General features: G+C 44.3%; 1 protein-coding gene across 1 annotated transcript; it reads right to left on the bottom strand.

Moving 5' to 3' along the window:
* Positions 1–83: 83 nt before the first annotated feature.
* On the bottom strand, positions 84–11,131 carry MED28 (mediator complex subunit 28). Its single transcript, XM_004009719.5, has 4 exons — positions 10,964–11,131; positions 7,580–7,646; positions 6,735–6,847; positions 84–5,453 (listed from the first exon to the last, which is right to left on the bottom strand). Exons 1-4 carry the CDS (start codon positions 11,120–11,122, stop codon positions 5,256–5,258), a joined length of 537 nt encoding a protein of 178 aa, XP_004009768.1. The 5' UTR covers positions 11,123–11,131; the 3' UTR covers positions 84–5,255.
* Between the last annotated feature and the right edge of the window lie 9,694 nt (positions 11,132–20,825).

Genomic DNA, 20,825 nt, shown 5'->3' with positions numbered 1-20,825 from the left:
AACCTCAGTCAGATCATCTCCAATAAAATGTAGCTGCTCATGCACTTGGGTCATTTTGAAAGAAATGCAATTACAACTCAGACTCACAATCTGAAAGTAAATTTACTACCTAATTAAAACATACAGCCCAATAACATACTTTTTTAAAATGCAAAGACTTGTTTCCGTCTGTGTAACATGCCCTGTTACTTTTCAGTATCAGGTATTTTTTAGTTTTATTTCCTGCTTGAAGTGAGCATTATAGGATAGTGTTCTGTGTTTTAAAAAGAGTACATACAGGTAGTTCTATTTTTGTTGAAATATTTTCCCACCACTGTGCAACTCCTGATGACTAACAAAGGAGGCTATTTAATTCAGCATAACACATGCTACAGAGATAGTATTTCATTGAGACGCCATATCAGTTTTAACTCCTTGTTGCATGTGACTAAAAGATCATGCTAAATTTTAAGATTATACACAAGTAATTACCTTTGCTAAGTACATCTTGGCATGCATCTATCATTTTTTCTTTAGGACATATTCCTTGAGTATTGAAATAAAGCATCAAAGGATATGCCTAGGCTTTTTGTGTAATACTACCAAATCACCAAAAAGTTTCTAGCAATTTACACCTTCACCAGCAGGGAATGAAATTCTACCTCTCTGTACCCTAGATAATATTGATAAGGAAATTTGAGAGAGAAAACATTCTTGTTTTCTTTTGCATAATCTGGTTCCATTCATCTCTTAAGAGCAGAGTGGTCTAGAGACGATGGGGATGGTTTGGAGGTTAACAGCAGACATGAAGACAAATGAACTGATTCAGAATTGATTTAGGAGGAAAAACAGGGTATCTCTTTAGGCTATATTATAACAGAGAGAAGGAATTAATGTATGCCTGGAACAAACCTGGAAAGGAACATTTCCCAGTTGCCAACTGTTTCTTAACTGGGGGAGAAAAGAATGAGGTTGTCCATCAGTAGTTGCACACTGCATACCTGAGCCCTTATTACTGCTCCAGTATCAGTGCAGCAGCAGGTGCAAGCGAGGCTACCTGCTACATGCTCGGTCTCCAGCCTCTACCTGGATTCCGTAAGGGCAAGTCTGGAAAAGTAAACAGAGCTATGATTGGGACCAGTTTCCTAGCATCCTTCAGGTTTCTAAGAAGAGCACCAATCTCCACCATCATCCCCAAGGTGCAACATTGGTTTTGATCTGCTGCCTCCTACTAGCTCCTCAGCTGTCTGTTCTCCCCCTGCAGGGGATAACCAAAGATGCTCCAGAAACTCATAGAGGCCTTTGAGCATTAAAGAGTTATTCTGTCACTGTCCCTTTGCTCAGTCGAAACAGTGGAGTGTTAACCAGCCAATTCCACCGTTCTTATATGCAACACTGAATCTGTGCATTGACAAAAGTTCCCTTCCACTGGGAAACTTGCCCAGGGAAGCACTGGTAAAATCCTCAATAACGAGGCCACCCTCTTGTGCTGGTAACTGGCCCTCACATCCCACTCAGGATGGATCTTCCTGCCATTTGGACAGTGAGTGAGTCAGTTTCCAACCTCACCCTCCTGTCGATTCTCTCAGACCATGCTCACAGCAGCATGTCAGTCAGGCCCTCCAGGAGGCATACACTGAGACAGCTGGAGGAGCAAAGACCACCAGAAACCTAGCTATAGTTGAATGAGTTGCATTTATTATTTGTTGGAACAGAGGTAGAATGTCCATCATGAAGAATCGTGGGGCTTCTCAGAAAGTGTTTTAGAAAGACCCTATTGTAAGATGTTGGCACTGGATATCTTCAAGGAGATTCTAAAAGAGCAGGGCTTCATTCCAAATTGGATGCTGTCAGAAAGCAGAGGAAACTCTATGACTGGATCTTATCTTACTCCAGTAGTCATATACAGATTTGAGAGCTGGACCATAAAGAAGGCTGAGTGCCAAAGAATTGATGCTTTCAAATTTTGGTGCTAGAGAAGACTTTTGAGAGTGTCCTCAACAGCAAACCAATCAATCCTAAAGGAAATCAACCCTGAATATTCATTGGAAGGACTGATGCTGAAGTTGAAATTCCAATACTTTGGCCACCTGATGTGAAGAGCTGACTCATTGGAAAAGACCCTGATGCTGGGAAAGATTGAAGGCAGGACGAGAAAGGGATGACAGAGGATGAGATGGTTGGATGGCATCACCAACTCAATGGAAAGGAGTTTGAGCAAACTCCAGGAGATAGTCAAGGACAGGCAAGCCTGGTATGCTGCAGTCCATGGGGTCACCAACAGTTGGACATGACTTAGCCACTGAACAACAGTGAAGGCCGACTAGAAATAAAGCTGCAAATGGTTTTAAAAAAAAGGTGCAGTCACTTATTTTTTAAGCCAGGACAATGTTTGGTATTTAAAGGGTGGCAGTGTGACCTTTATTTTTTCCTGTGCTTATACAGAGTTGTGAAGTGGTTTGTTCTGCTCTATCATGGTCTCAGAGCAGCTTTGTCTAGGAGGCTGGTACCTTAGACTGCTTCTGTCTCATAGGAGAATAACACAGCCCAGCAGTGCTGATTCAGTGTCTGATGTCAGGGGCAAGTCTCCCCGTTCTCAGGAGAAACACGTGTTGAATCAAGGGGAGGAGGCAGGAGGCAGGAAAAGCCTTCATATTTTGATACAGAGTTGACACCTCTAGAGAGAGCCAAGGAAGATACAGGCAAGAAGCCTAGAGGCAAGAAGCCTGTAGAGAGAGTCAAGAAGCTTAGATAGCAGCAGAGTTAGGAGAAAAAGCCTTGGTCAGGCTGAGGAGCTTCAGAGCAAGGACTGACTGCCCATTAAAGAAGTCCGTGTCGGGCGGAAATAACATGGTTCCACTATCCCCACCGTGAGAGCACGCCCTTTGAGAAAACTTGAGCAGGGCTCCTTCGTGGCCTCCAGAGGCCCATGACCAAACCCTTAGGGATGTCAACATTTATAGGTTGGGCAGAAGAGGAAAGAGAAAAGATGTGTTAAAGAGAATGAGTTCAAAAATAGATGATGAAGTGTCAAAGTGAAGCAGGTGAGAGTACGTGGAGGAGTTGGAGACTGAATGAGGGGCCGGGCAATGGGGTGGCGCTCAGGTATCACGAAGGGAATGCTGAAGACGGGAGACCAAGAATGCTGAGCTGCAGGGAGTGACCTGCAGACGAGAGCCCCCGAAGGGTTAAACCCAGCAGAAGGCAACTGGCCGGGCCTCACAGCACTTGAGGCAAGGCTTGTCTTACACAGTGTAAACGCTTCAGCAGATGGAACAGGAAGGCAATAAAGATGCCCTCAAAATGTGGGTGGATCTGTCATCCCTTGAGAGGTGAGAGAAATCTCAGCTGATACCTCATTATTTTCTCCTCGAAGGAGGCGGCATCCTAGAGGGTATTCTGTGTTTGTTGACCAGCAAAATACATCACCAAAAATGAAAAAGATATTTAGTGAAATGTTATTTGACAGAAAACTTTTGAATTTAGTAAAGAAATCGTAATAACTGGTACACACATTAGTTCAAAATATTTTTAGTAAGCACCAAATAGAAGTTTCTGAACTTTTCACGAAGAACCTCTTCATTACTGAAAGAATGTCTAAAATGTGATCGGTTAGGTGTTTAATCAAGAAATCTAAAGTGGCCAGTTTCTGACTGGCATAAGGTGACCAGGTTAACAACCTTGACATCAGATAATGTGATTAAAAACAACTTTTAAAAGCTTTACCTATATACTCTGACTGAAGGAATTCGTTGGCCTCAGGCTATGTACCATACACAAAAGCACAGGAAAACAAGTACTATGTATAAAAAAATAACACATGGTTCCTCTGTATTCAGAGGGGAATAATGCCTACTTTTCATGAGAACAAAGAGACAGATCACTAACCCCAGAGGGAGAACCAAGTAACGCTGGCAGAAGAAACAAGAGGTCCTGTGTCCTGGGGATGTGATGGAGGGCCTTCAGAGGCTGTGGAGACCAGGTGGCATCCAGGCCAGACGGAAACTTGAGTGGATGTCAAGGTGGGTGGGGCGGGCCTTCAAGACCAGAGAAAAAAAGTCAGCCAAGACACTGAGTCTCAGAAGTACTGCCTGTTCAGAAGACAGTGCTGCACTGGTTGAGGGTGGTGGGGTGTAATCTAATGAGGGACTGTAAACAACAGAGAAAGGAAAGCCTTATCTAAGGAGACAGGGCACAATGCCGGTTTATGTTTCTCAACAACAGTTCAACAGAGAAACTGAGATGGCCTTTGTGGCCAACAGAGGCTTAGATATCTTCCCAACACCGAGTCTCCTATGCACCCTACAGCCCACCTCCCACTTCAAGGTCCCAGTCCCTTGGAATCAACACCATTAGCAAGAACCTTTGTTAACAGAAAAATCTGCTCCAAAAGAGCAGAACACACAAAACTTAAAACTCAAAAGATGATCACAGCAAGTTCATATTCACCAATGCCTCTGTTGAGAGCAGGGTCCACTGTGTTAAACTGATTCATTATTGCAGAAGCAATAATCAGTATTGCTTATCTCACCACTAGCATTATCACTGCTCCCACCACTGCACCCCAAAAGTAAATAAACACTACACAAAAGATAAACTTATCCCAAATAAAAGTCAACATTAATTCAAGGATACTACTGGATTTCTAAAGCACTAGGCTACTGCAGTACAGTAACAGTCACTATACTAACCTATGATATTATAATCCTCTTCCTCTTCTGATCTATTTATAAAATATTCTCACTGTGAGGCTCTGGAAGTTTTACACTGTGCATTAGACTCCTCTTCTTGAGGTAGTTCAAAGTCTCGAAAAACAGAAAAGTTGCATATTTTTATATACTGCCATTGAACAGTAAATTATCATGGAAGCCTACAACCAAAATCCTCATCCTCTGATATGCAGCTCAGATCATATCATACAAACTAATCTAAAACTGGAAATACAGAGAGATTGAGTCATACAAAAATAAAAACAATATAAAAGCAAGCATAAAAAAAAACAACATAAAAGAAATCTGTAAACAGCATCACACTAACAGTCTTAAACTTTGCTAAAGACAATATACTTGGTTTACCACAGCAATAAGCATTTTATAAAGTACTCAAGAAATAACTTACAAAAATAAGGGGAAAATTTTAGGTGAGAGCACAAAACGAAAATCATCTCATTCTCTGGCAAAGAGTTCTCCCAAAATGTCAAGTCTACAAGAAGAGATGTTTAGCAAAACAGTGTTTGGGCTGACTCAGGCACCAGCTAGTGTGCAGGCGGCCTTTCCTCAGGTTTGCTTCATCGGTGCAGGGATATTTGCAGACGCCTGCTCGAGGTAGGCCAGGGAGCCCTGAGGGATGTCGGCTGGCTTCTTGTGCTGCATGTTGATGTCCTCCAGCACCTGCTGCCAATGTCTTAGTTTTGTCAAGTGCTTCTGGACCAGAGCATCCTTTCGCTGTAATTCATTCCTCAGTTCTGAGACATCCTACAAATGAAAGCAATCGAAGCAATGAAGTCAGAGCAAACGCATGAAAAATGAACATAATTCCCGATTAGTTAAGAGCACTAAGAAGTAAATTCAAAACAGAATCAACTAAGCCATACTAGGCCGATTACTCTGCTTAGCTGCATAATTTGAATAAACTAAAGCAACTCTTTCCATGAAAGATGCCTGCTTAACACTGAGTTACTTCTAATTCATGTTCTTTTAATAAGTAATACAACAAGTCACAAAATTCCAAAGTACCAAAAGGCAGCCAAAATAAAAAAATCAGTCTCTTTTTTATCCTGGCCTCTGGGCACCCAGCATTTCTATATCCAAAGCCTCTGTGAGAAGAATCTAAACACTTGAGGATCTGAAACACATATTAACTATTTTAAAAGAATCCATAGCTACCATTCTATCCTTTCAGATTATGAAGTAGTAAACCCTCATTTTTAAGAGTTTTTTTTTTAACAAATAATAGTATTAAAATTCTGTATTAAGACCTGACCTTAAACATACCTAGACTATCACTCAGGTATTCAAATCAGGAAATGATTTCATATGGTGAATTATAGGAATATCATCTTCTTACCATTCACATTCTTAATAGCTGGTATCAAAGAATAAAAACATTTTGACTAATTGCTCAGCTTGTGGGAGAAGTTACTTTAAAAATTATTAGAAAATAATGATTCTAATTTAGGTTTTTCCATTGAAGGAATTGCTGTGTTTGGGGCAGGAAGATCCTTCTCTTCCACACTGCAGGGAGCAGACCCTGGGCCAACCCACAAAATGCCATTAATGACAACCTCAATATATTTCCAAGACTCTGGTTTCAAACAACTGAGAAAATGAAATCTTGAGTTTCAATGAGCCTGGAACAGAACACTGACTTTTTGATTCCTTGAACGAAACTGCCCAGAATCCTTCCTGTGTGTAAGGCACCAGGGTCACACAGACTAGTTTCTGTCCAAAATGAGCTTATCATCTATGTTAATGGCTTTTCAACATTTTCAAGCAGCAGAACTTTTTTTTTTAAAGAAAAATCTTCCACAGAAACTAACGTGTGAAACAAGTAAAGGCTGTTCTGTTTGAAGCCCTGCTTTCCACCCCTACCCCTAAGGTCCAGGTTGTCATGAACACTGACAACCAACATTTTACACTCAAGCTATGAAGCCCCACTGTAACTAGTTGGCAAATGGAGCACCTCAGTTAAAGTGTAAATGGAATTTGGACAACATTTGTTCTTCCTTAAACTTGGGAAGAAAGCTGAGCTTGTACCTCTTTGATAACTTGATCTGGTTTCTGGACAGACAACTGCAATCTTTTCTGTAGGAAAAAACATTCTGTCTGTCTTGCAATATCCAGGAATTTCTGGATACACTGGTCAACACCTTAGAACAACAACAAAAAAAAGACCAAAATATTAAATTAAGAAAAACACTAGACACACATATCTCTCTCATAAATGAACAGTCAGGTATCAGCTGGGATCAGGGGTTCTAATCCTGCTCACAGCAATAACATTGACCACCGACCTCCTATGTATTAACCAACATTAAATAGCAGATAGTCTGTGCCTTTATCAAGTGAATAAGAAACCTACCAACAGTACAAACTTCTTCCAAAGAAAGAAAACGCAGAGATCCAGCAATTAACAACCCACTGACCAGGGACATATAAATGTCTTTCGTTACCCAAACGTTATTGACCATAGATGTTTCAGTCTTCACTTACATAACAAAACACCAGCAACACTCATTCATTTCTATGAAAACCCCCTGGTCAGTAATGTGTTAACATCACGATTTCCAATTGAAATTAAACATTTAAAACACAGTACAAAGAAATCAAAAGTACCTCTCTGGGGACAGAACTTGGGAACTTGGACGAGGAGGGGGAAGCACAAAACTTAGTTCTTTAAAAGCAGTACACTCTATTGGCCTTCTCTGTCTTGGTATCAACATGAAAAGCTCATTCATTTTAAGTGGTTCATTATGAGTGACATGAACAAAAACCAGCAGTATAGAGATTGACTACACAAATCTTATTCCTGGAAAAGTTATCTCGGGATACAGCAGGCTTGAAACATACCAAATGTAAAATCAGCAATGAAGAATTCTTACCAGTTCGAATTTCTTCCTGATCTGTACCATTGACATAATCTTGACTCACCAGAGAAGCAAAGCAAGCCTGTGTGATCAAAATATCACAAAAGAAAAAAATGTCATTCACACATCAAGAATGTTACTTTAGAGTAAGAAATAACTTCTCCTGATGTCATTCAGTTAGTTGACAGCTTCTGGGTTTGCATACCAAGTGACAAGACATTGTGTCAATGAAGAAACTTGGTAAACTGAGTCCATTAGGCCCACAGAGGAAGCTGGTATTTGCAGGCACCCCTATCCGGTCTCTCTCCCACTGCCGCTCCTTTCCCAGCTATCTCATTCCACACAAGGCCCTGGATACCTATTCCAATCCCATCTGTAGCCCCTCCCCCTGATGCTTACATGACACGTATTATCACACATTCAGGAATCAGGTCAATTGTCACCTCCTCAGAGGCTATCCCTGTCTACTCTTTCAAAATGGTGTCCCTCCTGCTCATGCGCCAACCTCAAGCCCTGCTTTATTGTTTTGACTTGGTTAACGGATATTGTGGCATTCTCTCAGTTCATTATTAGCTGTGCCTTACTAGCAGCTGGGAATTTTGCCTGTCTTACTGTTTGGCACCATGTAGATGCTCAATAAATACATGTTACTGACTGACTGGACAGCCTAAGAGAAAGTGGTGTTATATGAACAAACAACTCCCAATAAGGAACATGGATCTAGGCGCACAGCAGTTCTGTGCAAGGGTAACTCTCAGGAAATGGACGAAGAAGGGCCATTGCAGAACAGAAAGGCCAAAAAGAGAACCAGATGGGACCTGGGGTGGGGATGGGGGAGGTGAAGAAGAGAAATCTCAAACCTCAGGAAAGCACGGACCTAGTTTGCTAGTAAGCATACTACACTAGGTGTAGGTGTGAGGCAGGCAAGTCTAGGTTCAAATTTAAGCCATCAACCAAATGTGAGAGCCTTTCTGCTGCCTGCAGTTACCCTTCAGAAAAATCAAAGGATTTCTCCAGGGAAAATCCTATAACAATCAAGAAATTGGAAAAACAGACTGCCCATTCTGTGTATTACTTTGAAAGGTGACCCTTGCTGGATTTGGGATGTAGCAGGCGTGCACCTGCTTTGTGAAACCTGTGGCTACGGGAAAACATCTCATCCAGGAAGCCAGCCAGTCACAAGCTGGCAAAGAAAGCTGGGGCTGCTCCTTCAGAGTCAGAGGAGCCACCAGAGAGGATGGGAAGAAAACTCATCTCAGGAACTTTAGTTTCCTCTGTCCCCTTAAAAATATATAAATAAATAGATGAATAAAATATAATACACATACAAATATTTAGCTGATGAAAACAAAAACACTAACTTAAAAAGGTATCTGTACCCCATGTTCATTGCAGTATTTATTCACAATAGCCGAGATATATAGAAACGACCTAAGTGTCCATCAATGGATGAATGAGTAAAGAAGTTACGGCATACACACTGAAATATCATTCAGTCATAGAAAAGGACACAATCTTGCCATTTGTGACATGGATGGACCTGGAGGGTGTAAGTCAGCCAAAGAAAAACAAATACTATATGACCTCACTTATATATGGACCTTAAAAACACCACCACCACCAATAAAACCAAGCTCGTAGATATACAGGACAGATTGGGGGTTGCCAGAGACAGGTGATGAGATATGTGAAATGGGTGAAAGCTGAAAGGCAGGAACTTCCAGTTTTAAGTCGTAGGGATTTCCCTCCTGGCTCAGTGGTAAAGAATTCACCTGCCCATCTGGGGGACATGGGTCTGAGCTCTGGTCTGGCAAGGTCCCATGGCACGTGGGACACCTAAGCCTGTGTGCCACAACTACTGAGCCCATGCACCCCAACTACTCAAGCCCGCAGGCCTAGAACCCGTGCTCCACAGTAGGAGAAACCACTGCAATGAGAAGCTTGCACACCCCAACTAGAGAGCAGCCCCTGCTCCCCACAACTGGAAAAGGCCGTGCAAAGCAATGAAGACCTGAGGAGACCCTGTGAAGTCATAAACAAACAACTAAATCTTTAAAAATAGATAAACAAGTCATACGGAGAAGGCGATGGCACCCCACTCCAGTACTCTTGCCTGGAAAATCCCATGGATGGAGAAGCCTGGTGGGCTGCAGTCCATGGGGTCGCTAGGAGTCGGACACGACTGAGCGACTTCACTTTGACTTTTCACTTTCATGCATTGGAGAAGGAAATGGCAACCCACTCCAGTGTTCTTGCCTGGAGAATCCCAGGGATGGGGGAGTCTGGTGGGCGGCCATCTATGGGGTCACACACAGTCGGACACGACTGAAGTGACTTAGCAGCAGCAGCAAACAAGTCATGGGTATGGGATGTACAGAGTAATTTAAAAAATTTTTTGTAACTATGTATGGTGACAGATATTAACTAGACTTACTGTGGTGATCACTGCAATACATACAAATATCAAATTGTGTTGTACGTCTGCAACTAGTATATGTCGATTATACTTCAATTTAAAAAAAAAAAAATATCCCAGACTGGTGAGGCACTGACGACCCCAACTATATCCAAGTTGTAGTTGTATATGGATGTGGGAGGGAGGATACATTACATATTTATATAATTACCATTTGGGGCAATATTTGGATTGCCCCAAATACTAATACATCTATTAGTATTCTGACTTAAAACGTGTCATATGCAACCAAAGTGAAAATGAGTTTCAGCAAAACTCAAAGTCTGGGTCACCTCTGCCTCTCTCTCTTTACTCCCCAGCTTTCCTCCTCCTCCCTCAGTCCTTAGTACCAACCTCCCCTACTGTAACTTTTAAATAACTCCATATCAGCTCCAAGAGACCCACTACGTCAGGACCCTTTAAGGGTGGAGCCCAATGGAAAGGACGCAAGACATAATGATGGACACTGCAGTCTAGAGAGGATGAGCACGTAACACGCAGAAACGCAGGAAAGGATACTCAAGGATGGGACCAAGGATGGAGTGAGACAGGAAGAACCTATTGAGAACCAAGAAGGGTCCCCCGATTGGGTATAGACAAACTTCCAGTCTGCGTGCCTCCAGAAACGTCAAGATGACGCATATTCGCCAGCCTGTGCTTGCGTGCTAAGTCGCTTCAGTACTGTCCGACTCTGCGACCCTAAGGACTCGTAGCCTGCCAGGTTCCTCTGTCCATGGGATTCTCCAGGCAGCCTACTAGAGGAGAATTCCAGCCACGACTCGATGTGGAAACTAAAGCAAGTGACTTACGCTCTCTGAACCCAGTTTCCTATTTGTAAGCGGGTGGAGATACCGCTGAAAAAGAAAACCTGCGCACGCGCAGCATGCCTTTTGCGGGGCGGGGGGAGGGGGGCTGGGAACACAAACGCCCACGTCTCATCTTACCTCGAAAGATGACTCCAACTCGTCCACCAAGGTACTGTTAGATGTTCTCGGAACGCCTGGCGTGGCCTGAAGAAGCGAAGCCTGGCCCAGGAGCCCGGGCGGAGGTTGCGGGGGTCCGGGCGGCTGTCCAGAGAACATGCCTCCCAGTGAAGCCGCCATTTTTAAAATGGCGGGTGCCTGGAGTTGCGGTCCGCTGGTCACGTGACGTAGCTGGTCATATGACAGTGTCCCGGGCGTGTTGGCGTCTGTTGGATGCCCGGGAAACCGTTTGTTTGGTGCTTTGCTTTGTTTCCAGCCTCACAGACAACTTGGCTTTTACTGTTGTTTTTTTTTTTAACCTTGAGAATTGAAGGCTAGGATTTAACACAGTTGTGTGGAGAGGAGAATCAATAAGTACAGCGAAGCGCGTCCTCCTGCGGAGTCAGGTATTCCTGTACCAGTCCCGCTTTCGCTCTCAACTCCTGAAATTGCTTTGGCCCTGGCGCTTTCTCTGGGCTCAGTTTTACCCATTGGTAGAAGGGAGGTGCGCATTCATCCCGCAGACATTTATTGAGTTTCACTGTGTGCCACTTACTAAACCAGTCACTGGGGATGTAGCGGGACTAAACTGGAAAAATGTCCCCTGAATTCCTTCTGGGGAGATACAGATAACAAAACGACAACATTGTTGAGGCCCCCTGTCTATGTGCTGGGCGCTATTTGCTTTAGATATTTATGGTTACATTAAAGTCACTATGCTAGTTTTTAAAAATATTTGCTTATTCATCTTTTCAGAAGCTAAATACTTTTTCACTATATTTAACTTTATAGTTATCCAGTTCATTTGTTGAGTCATCTGTGAACCAGGTTCTATTTAATGATCTGGGGGTTACAGTTGTTATGCTCCGAGCCCGTATCTCCGAACCGACCGAGAGAGAGAGAGAGAGAGAGAGAGAGAGAGAGAGAGAGAGAGAGAGCAAGTCCACCACGGTACTGCAAGGGCAAGAAGGGAGTTTATCTCTAGCGCGCTAGGGCCCAAGTCTCATCCCACACAAGGGAATCCGACAAGAGCCCCGTATGGCGGCTTATATACAGGCAGTTTTTTTGTCTCAGTTACCGGAGTAGCTGGCGTTACATGATTGGCCAGGCAGGATGAGCGCATATTCTGTCTCTTTCTGGTAAACATGACTGAGGTCCTAGAGCCCGTCGTTTGGTCCCTAACATTACCCCCTGTCCTTAGATCATATAGAGGAATCTTCCTCTCGGCCCTGAGACAGTTTGATATTGTTGTCAAAGCACAAACAGCTGTACTGTATTTATTCGTTCTTTTACAAAGGCGATAAGTCTATTGATAATACATGGGCCAAAGGTAAGCATCAGTAGAAGTATTAGCAGGGGTCTCAGCAAGGTGGAGATTAGGGTGGTCAACTAAGGGGATTGTTGAAACTAAGATTTAAACCATCCTTGTTGAGCCTCACGTTTTCGTTTACGTTGGGCTAGTCCCTCTCTTATTTTGGCCATAGATTTTTTTAACTATTTCTGTATGATCTGCATAGAAACAGCACTCTTTTCTTAGGGCAGCACAGAATCCTCCTTGTTGCAGAAAGAGCAGATCTAATCCCCTCTTGTTTTGCAGAACTACTTCAGATAGAGAAGTTAGAGACGATTTTAAATGACTAATAGATTGCTCTATACGGGTAATGTCTTTATCTATGGCCGCTCTCAGGGAGTTAAATCCTTGGCCTTGCAGGGACAGAGCTGTTACTCCGGTTCCAGCCCCGGCTATTTTAAGACCGAACATAGTTGCTATGGTTATGGCGGTAAGAGGTTTCTTCTTAACTTTATAAGTTCTTTTTGGAGGATTTAGAGTTAATTTTTGGGCCCAATAATCATATATTGCTTTTTCTGGTCGGTACAGAATCTTTGGCCTGACAGCCACCATAACACAGAATTTTTCTTTGGGGTCAAAGATTGAGCTATGCAGGCATGGAGTTAGCCCCGTGTGTGAACAGACCCATCATCTCCCCATTTGAGGTATTAACCATTTGGCTACAGGCAAATCATCAGGCTCGACGACATGCGCACAAAGTGGAGGCTTTGCTGGTAACACCGTGCCCATGCATAAGCCCTTTCCCCATACCTCTTTCATCATCAGACCCACCTTTCGGTCCCCCCAATGACACTGAGGAGGATCGGTGCTGTTGGCCAAGTCATAAGAGGCGTTGAGGCCTACTGCTTCGTAATAAGGGGGAATTAAGTTGTAACATAACCAACAAGATTTAGTTGCCTCAGGATGGGTCTGATTCAGGGTGGCATAAGCTGCCCTAATCAGCTTCCATAGGGGATCTATTTCAGCGAGCGCTTCTGCTTCGGGGCTCACTGCCAAAGATGTTGGCATGGAAGTCGTTAGGCGGGGGGTTACAGCCAGCTTTTTTACTTTGTTGGGCCTGATACTGTGTACAAGAATTGGCTCTAAGACCTGGCTCACTACTATAATCCCTTTTTTATCAACCCCAAACCCTCCTGATTTCCTCGTCTGTAGCCCCCAAGATAGGCCAGAGATCTAGGTCCCCTCTTTTTTACTTTTTTTTGGATTGAACCTTATTCTGACTTGCGAATAATTGCAACTTTTACAGCTAAAAGTTGGATCTCCGAGGACCCTAGGGAGGGGCTTGGCGAATGAAAAATTAAGTAAATCTCGATTTTTTACTTCCCAGCGCCAAGGTCCATCATTAGAAGTAACACAATCCCAAGTTTTACAATAAGAGTCTTGTGCCCCCCCACAGGTCTTTTAGTCATGTCTGGGTGCACCTGGGCATGCCCAGAACCCTTGTTTTCAGAGATAACCCCTAGCCCAAGGCACATTTACCATTGGCTTAAGGTCAAAGTACAAGTCTGGCCACCATGTGTTTGGTGGATGTATTGCGGTAGTGGAGTTTAGCACCTCTCGTGTTAGTCCATTTTGCAGCTTCCAGGTGATTTTGACGGGTTGATGCGGGTTCACGCTGGCAACTCCGGAGCAGAGTAACTGGGTCATCCACAAGATGGCCCAGCCGAGTTGTCCTGGTCCTGTTGGCGCCTTCGAAGCTTTAGCCTCAAGGGGTTGGACGGGTGCAGAGATGTTTTTCATTTTTTTTTAGCGTCTTCCTGCTCTGCTAAAGCAGCTGGGCATACGTGGTTGCAATGCACCCAAGGCCCGATACCATCGACCTTTAGGGCAGTTGGGGTGGTAAGAAGAACAACATAAGGACCCTTCCATTTGGGTTTTAGTGCCTTGGTTTGGTGCCTTTTGACCCATACCCAATCTCCTGGGCCAATGTCATGTGAGGGAATAGTTCCCTTATTTTGACCCACATGTATTTCCCAGAGCAGTTTTTAGACACGAGAGTGCACCTCGCTTAAGGCCATCAAGGCCTCTTGGAATTGTCTCAACGTGGGAGGTGGTAGTTTTTTTTTCTTTAAATATTGGACATACAGGGGGAGGTCTCCCATACAGAATTTCAAATGGAGTCAGATTAAGTTGATAAGGAGTATTACACGCACGAAAGAGGGCGAAGGGAAGGAGAGTCACCCAGTCCCCGCCAGTCTCTATAGCCAATTTAGTTAAAGTTTTTTTTAGAGTCCGATTTATTCTTTTTACTTGCCCTGAGCTCTGTGGACTGTATTTACAATGTAACTTCCATTTAGTCCGCAGGGCTAGGGCAAGGCTCTGAACTATTTGACTCACAAAAGCAGGTCCATTATCAGAGCCGATGGTCACTGGCAGGCCAAACCTGGGAACTATTTGTTCTAAAATCTTTTTTGCCACTATCATCGCGGTTTTTCCCTTTGTAGGAAAAGCCTTTACCCACCCTGAGAAGGTATCCACCAACACTAACAAGTACTGGTAACCATACTTGCCTGGCCTTACCTCGGTGAAATCTATTTCCCAGTGTTGCCCTGGTTCTTCTCCCCGATACCTCAGTCCTGCATGTTGTCCTTTTTCTGGCCTCATCTGTTGACACACCTTACAAGCATGCACTATGTTTTTTACAGTTGTCTGGTGCCGGGGAAATCAAAGGCGCGCAGTTTGAAAGAGCATCAGAGTCTTTTTTTTTCTCCCAGATGAGTAGACAAGTGTAAATGCTCACATAGTTGCCGTCCCAACTGAGCAGGGAGTATCAAGTAGCCGTCTGAGTCTCGGTACCATCTATCTTTACCTTTTTGAAGGTTGGTGTGTTTTTGGATCTAAGCAAGGTCCGTGGATGAATACTCAGGGGTTGGGGGCAGAGTTCCCATACCTGGAGGTGGAAGTCCGATCGCCAACATAGGGGTGATGAAATCTTCATCAGCTACTTTTCGAGCTGCCAGGTCTGCGGCATGATTCCCTCGTGCCGTGGGGCTGTCACCCTTCTGATGTCCAGGTACGTGTACTATTGACACAGCCCGAGGCATCTGTACAGCCTCTAAAAGTCTACGGATTTCAGGCAAGTTTTTAATTTTTTTTCCTTCAGCTGTCAAAAACCCCCATTCCCAATATATCGGGCCCTGGATGTGTACCGTGCCAAAAGCATAGCGACTGTCAGTGAAAATAGTTATTTTTTTTCCTTTGGCTCTCTCTGGGCAATTAACTCTGCCTTTTGTGCTGAGGTATCAGGGGGAAGGGCCTCTGCCCATATCATCTGTCCAGAGTCATCTACTAATGCGGCTCCCGCCCGTCTCTGTCTATCTTTTACATAACTGCTGCCATCTGTGAACTATTTTAGCTCACTGTTATCCAGTGGAGTATCGGTTAAGTCCTTTCGCATTGCTGTTATCCCGGCCAGTATCTCATCACAATCATGGAGGGGGCTATTTTTCTCCGGATTGGGCAAAAGAGTGGCCGGATTTAGAGTGCAGGGTGTTTGGAAATGAATCCGTGGGGTGTCAAGTAGCAAGGCCTGGTAGTGCATCAAGCGGGCATTAGAAATCCATTTACCTGGGGGTTGCTTTAAAACTTTCTTTATGGCATGAGGAGTGTAGACCAAGAGTCTCTGTCCATAAGTCAGTTTATTAGCATCGTGGACTAAGACTGCGATGGCCGCAATGATACGGAGGCAAGGTGGCCATCCGGCTGCCACTGGGTCCAGTCTCTTGGAAAGGTAAGCTACAGGTCACTTCCATGGTCTCCATCTCTGTGTTAGTACCCCTTTTTTTTAATCTCCCGCTTTTTATCTACAAATAATTGGAAAGGCTTAGATGGATCAGGGAGGGCAAGGGCAGGAGCTTCTAGCAAGGCTCGCCTGAGCTCTTGGAAGGCCTCTTTCCTTGGCTCAGTCCATTTCCAGTCCTTGTTTTCTTTGGTCCCTTCATATAGGGGCCTGGCCTTTTCTGCAAACCCCAAGATCCATAACCAGCAATATTCCACAGTTTCCAAAAATTTTTTCACTTGTCTAGGGTTAGCCGGCTCAGGGATCTGGAGGATGGTTTCTTTTATAGCCTGTGTTAGCCACCTCTGGCCCTGTTTTATCTTATAACCGAGGTATGTAACCTCTTGCTTGGCAATCTGGGCCTTTTTGGCATTAGCCCTGTAACCTAAAGTCCTCAAGGTTTGGAGAAGGTCACCTGTTGCCTCTTGGCACTCTTTTTCTGTAGCCGCTGCCAGCATAAGGTCATCAACATATTGTAATAAAACAATGGTAGGGTGTTCAACCCGATACTCATGGAGGTCTTCTTCCAGGGCCTCATTAAATAACGTGGGCGAGTTTTTGAAACCCTGTGGTAAGCGAGTCCATGTCAGCTGCACAGGGGTCTGACCACCGTCTTCCTGCCATTTGAAGGCAAAGATCTCTTGGCTTGCGGGGGCAAGAGGCAAACTGAAAAAGGCATCTTTTAAATCTAAAACAGTGTACCAGATGTAGTTCGGAGGCAAGTTGCTTAGCAATGTATAAGGGTTAGGAACCATAAGATGAATATCATTCACCCATTTGTTGACTTCTCGTAGATCTTGAACCGGTCTAAAATCAGTTCCCCCAGGCTTTTTTCACAGGCAACAGGGGAGTGTTCCATGGGGACCGGCACGTTTTCAGGACCCCAGCGTCTATGAGGCATTGTATATGAGGAGTAATTTCTTGTCGAGCCTCTTGACTCATGGGATACTGTCGTACCCTCACCGGGGAAGCACTGGCTTTCAGTTCTACAATGATAGGGGGCCTCTGGCTAGTCCCATTTCTGCAGTTTCAGCCCAGGCCTGAGGGTATCTTTGAACCCATGGTTGTACTTTGGGGCTTATTGTCGCTGGGGCCTCTGGCAAGTAGAGTCTGTATTCATCTTTTAATGCCAGAGACAAGACCTGAAGAGGATGCCCGGTCTCATCTAAAACCGACACTTGTCTGTGGTCAAAATGAATTTGGGCATTTACTTTAGACAGTAAATCCCTTCCCAACAAAGGCGCTGGACACTCAGGTATCACCAGAAAAGAATGGGTTACCTGGTGGGCCCCCAAGTTTACTTGCCGTTTTGTAGTCCATCCATATCATTTAGTCCCAGTTGCTCCCTGCACCCAGCTACTTTTTTGTTTTTAGACATGGGTCCATCTTTTTGGTTTAAGACTGAGTATTGGGCTCCCATGTCCACCATGAAGCCAACCGGTTTCCCCTCCACATTTATAGTTACCCAGGACTTGGGGAGGGGCTTTGAGCCCTGACCCCCTAGTCGCTATCCTCACCCGCGTAGAGGATATGACTGTCTGGAGAGGGAGTCTCGTTCTTGGGGTTCTTGGGCCCCTCTTTTAGATTTTTCTTGGGGCATTTATCTTTTTAATGTCCAAACTCTTTATAAAACGCACATTGGGTTTTTTTTCAAGCTTACACCTTGTCGTTTTTTCTTCAGTTTTTGAGTCCAATTTTTTTCCCTTTCTGGAACCTGTTTTTGTTTTCAACCCCAGCAAAAAATATCTGGGCCAGCTCTTTTTGATTTTTACGGTTTTTTTCAGCTCTAAATTTTCTTTTTTTTCTTTTAATGCGGTCCTCTCTCTCTTCTGGGGTCTCTCTATGATTAAAAACTCTCTCGGCTGCCCTCACTAGATCTTGCAAGGATTGTTTATTTAACCTCTCTTATCTTTTGTAACTTTTTTTAACATCGGGGGCTGCTTGATTTACAAATGCTAACATAACTGCCGCTCGTGACTCATCTGCCCGTGGGTCCATAGGGGTATACTGTCTAAAAGCTTCCATTATCTTTTTTAGGAAGGCTGCTGGGCTCTCATTTGGCTCTTGTCTCACTGAGTTTATTTTGGCCAAATTAGTTGGCTTTCTGGCAGACACTCTAAGGCCAGCCATGAGAGTCTGACGGTACACTCGGAGAGGCTCCTTACCTTCAGCACGTTTGAAGTCCTAGTTGGGTCGCACCAAGGGGAACCCCTTCTCAATGAGGTTAGGCTGTATTGTGGGCCTCCCATCCACCCCTGGCACATTTTTCCGGGCTTCTGACAGGATCCATTCGCTCTCCTCTGTAGTAAAAAGTACCTGTAACAGTTGCTGACAATCATCTCAAGTGGGATTGTGAGTAACCAGGATAGACTCTAAAAGATCAATAAGACCCTGCGGTTTTTCAGAGAAGGAGGGAGTCTGGGTTTTCCAATTGTACAAATCACTGGTGGAGAAGGGCCAATACTGATATGTCCATTCTCCACCCTCTCTGGCTGGCCCCGCCCGGACCGGAAACGCATGAACGGTGGAGGAGGGAACCTCTGGGTCTTCTTCCCGCTATGCCGGCCTTTTTTTTTTTTTTTTTTTTCGCCTTTCCCCAAGTTCCCTAGGTGGGGCCCCTTTTTCTGGGAGGAGCTGAAGGCTTGGTTCTCTTTCTGGCTTTTCCCGATGAAACCTGTGGAACCTGTGGAAGCAAGGGTGGGGAAAAGGGAAGGGAAGCGAGGGGCTGAAAAACAAAAGGTTTTAGCCAGGCCAGGGGTTTTCCACCAGGTCCTGTCAGACCAAAATGTATGGAGTTTGGTCTGGCTGGGTGTCCCAAAGGATAGGGGGAGAGCACCTTCTCTCTGACTGCTCGAATAGTAGGCAGGCTGAAGGTGCCTTCTTGTGGCCAGCTGACATCAAAAGCAGGCCACTCAGCAGAACAAAAAGTTACTAACTTGCTTTTCTTCACCAGCAATGATAGATTCTGTGCTCTAGATTTGAAATCAGAGAAGTGGTTAATCATAAGAGATAAAGGAGTAGAAGTTGTTTGTCCCATGATCACAGAAAAGTACACTGGGAGCCAACAGAACACACAAAGAGCAACACAGACACCAGGAATAGACAAACAGATAACAAACGCAAGGTGGCCACTGACCATGCACTCAGTCTTACCTGCAGGGTGTTCACAGAGCCAGCCGCCTCCCCAGCACGAAACCAGGCCCCGGCCTTATGCTGGACTTAATCCAGTAACCAGAGCCAGCTGCCTCCCCAGCACGAAACCAGGCCCCGGCCTTACGCTGACTTGCCTCTGCACTTTACAGCCAGATGCCTCCCCAGTATGATACCGGGCCCCGGACTTAATCTGGGCTTCTGCAACGTTAGCACCGGTGCTCAGAGCTCTTATCTCCTAACGAGGTTACTCCCTTCTACCAGGAGAGTTGTCCTCCCTGGCGGGACAGAGATCCCGGAAGAGCCCCCAAATGTTATGCTCCGAGCCCGTATCTCCGAACCGACCGAGAGAGAGAGCAAGTCCACCACGGTACTGCAAGGGCAAGAAGGGAGTTTATCTCTAGCGCGCTAGGGCCCAAGTCTCATCCCACACAAGGGAATCTGACAAGAGCCCCGAACAAAGGAGTATGGCGGCTTATATACAGGCAGTTCTTTGTCTCAGTTACCGGAGTAGCTGGCGTTACATGATTGGCCAGGCAGGATGAGCGCATATCCTGTCTCTTTCTGGTAAACATGACTCAGGTCCTAGAGCCCGTTGTTTGGTCCCTAACAACAGTAATCACCCCAACTTTCTGCTTTCGGAGAGTTTACCATTGCTTTGTGGGAGAGAGACGGAGAAGCATGTACATGTATAGAGTGATATCATGTAGAGATAATTGTCAAGAAGGAAACTAAAGCCCAGTAAGGGGATGACTCCCTGGAGGAGGCATGGCAACCCACTCCAGTATTCTTGCCTGGAGAATCCCCAAGGATAGACACGCCTGGCGGGCTACAGTCCATGGGGTGACAAAGAGTTGGACACGACTGAAACAGCTTGGCATGGCAAGGCACAATACTAAAACATTTTTGAGGACTCCAAATGTTTTCGTTTACATGAGGTCTGTTGGGCAATATTTACCTATTAAAAAGATAAGCATTAAAACTGAGACTTTAAAAATATAAAAAATAAGCCTATTATATGATAACAAATGTTCTAATTAAAAATGTAACCATTTTATAAAACAAAAAATAGAATGGAAACATTTTGCATTTTACTCTTGGGTTTCCAGTGGCCATAGGGATACTTGAAGTCTAGATTTCTTAACTTCAGCAATCTTTTAACACTATTGTGTTCTAAACCACTACTCTTGGATTTGCTGCTGTCTGAAGCCATGCCTCTCTGCAAGCCATGCCTTGTCCTTAGTGATTCAGATGCAGATTACACCACCTGTCAATGGAAGTTTTAAGGATCTGCCAAGGTTTTCTGAATACTTGGTAGCCAGGTGCACCAGCAGTGAGAACTAATTTTCATCTCAGCAATATTAGGTAAGCACAGGAATGCAGTCATTCTGTTTGTATCCCACACACTAGTAAACACAAGAGTTCTATTTTTTTTTAATTTATAAAAAGTTTTATTAACAAAAATTCTATTTTTAAATTTATATTTTTATTTATAAAAAGCCTTTGATAGGCTTCTATCAAATCCTGACTTGGTCTTCTGAATCATATAGAAGAAATCTAAATGT

Source organism: Ovis aries, chromosome 6 (genome assembly GCF_016772045.2).
Source record: "Ovis aries strain OAR_USU_Benz2616 breed Rambouillet chromosome 6, ARS-UI_Ramb_v3.0, whole genome shotgun sequence".
Classification (NCBI taxonomy): Eukaryota; Metazoa; Chordata; class Mammalia; order Artiodactyla; family Bovidae; genus Ovis; species Ovis aries.
Note: the sequence above shows the minus strand (reverse complement) of the source record. Positions and strands in the feature narration are given on the sequence as shown.

What these genes read in the sequence shown, in the direction of transcription:
- MED28 (XM_004009719.5), bottom strand. Translation starts at nt 11,122, where the DNA reads ATGGCGGCTTCACTGGGAGGCATGTTCTCTGGACAGCCGCCCGGACCC. An exon ending in TCAGGAAGAAATTCGAACTG is followed by an intron (nt 6,848 to 7,579) that starts GTAAGAATTCTT and finishes TGTTGTTCTAAG; the next exon opens with GTGTTGACCAGTGTATCCAG. An exon ending in CAGATCAAGTTATCAAAGAG is followed by an intron (nt 5,454 to 6,734) that starts GTACAAGCTCAG and finishes TTTCATTTGTAG; the next exon opens with GATGTCTCAGAACTGAGGAA.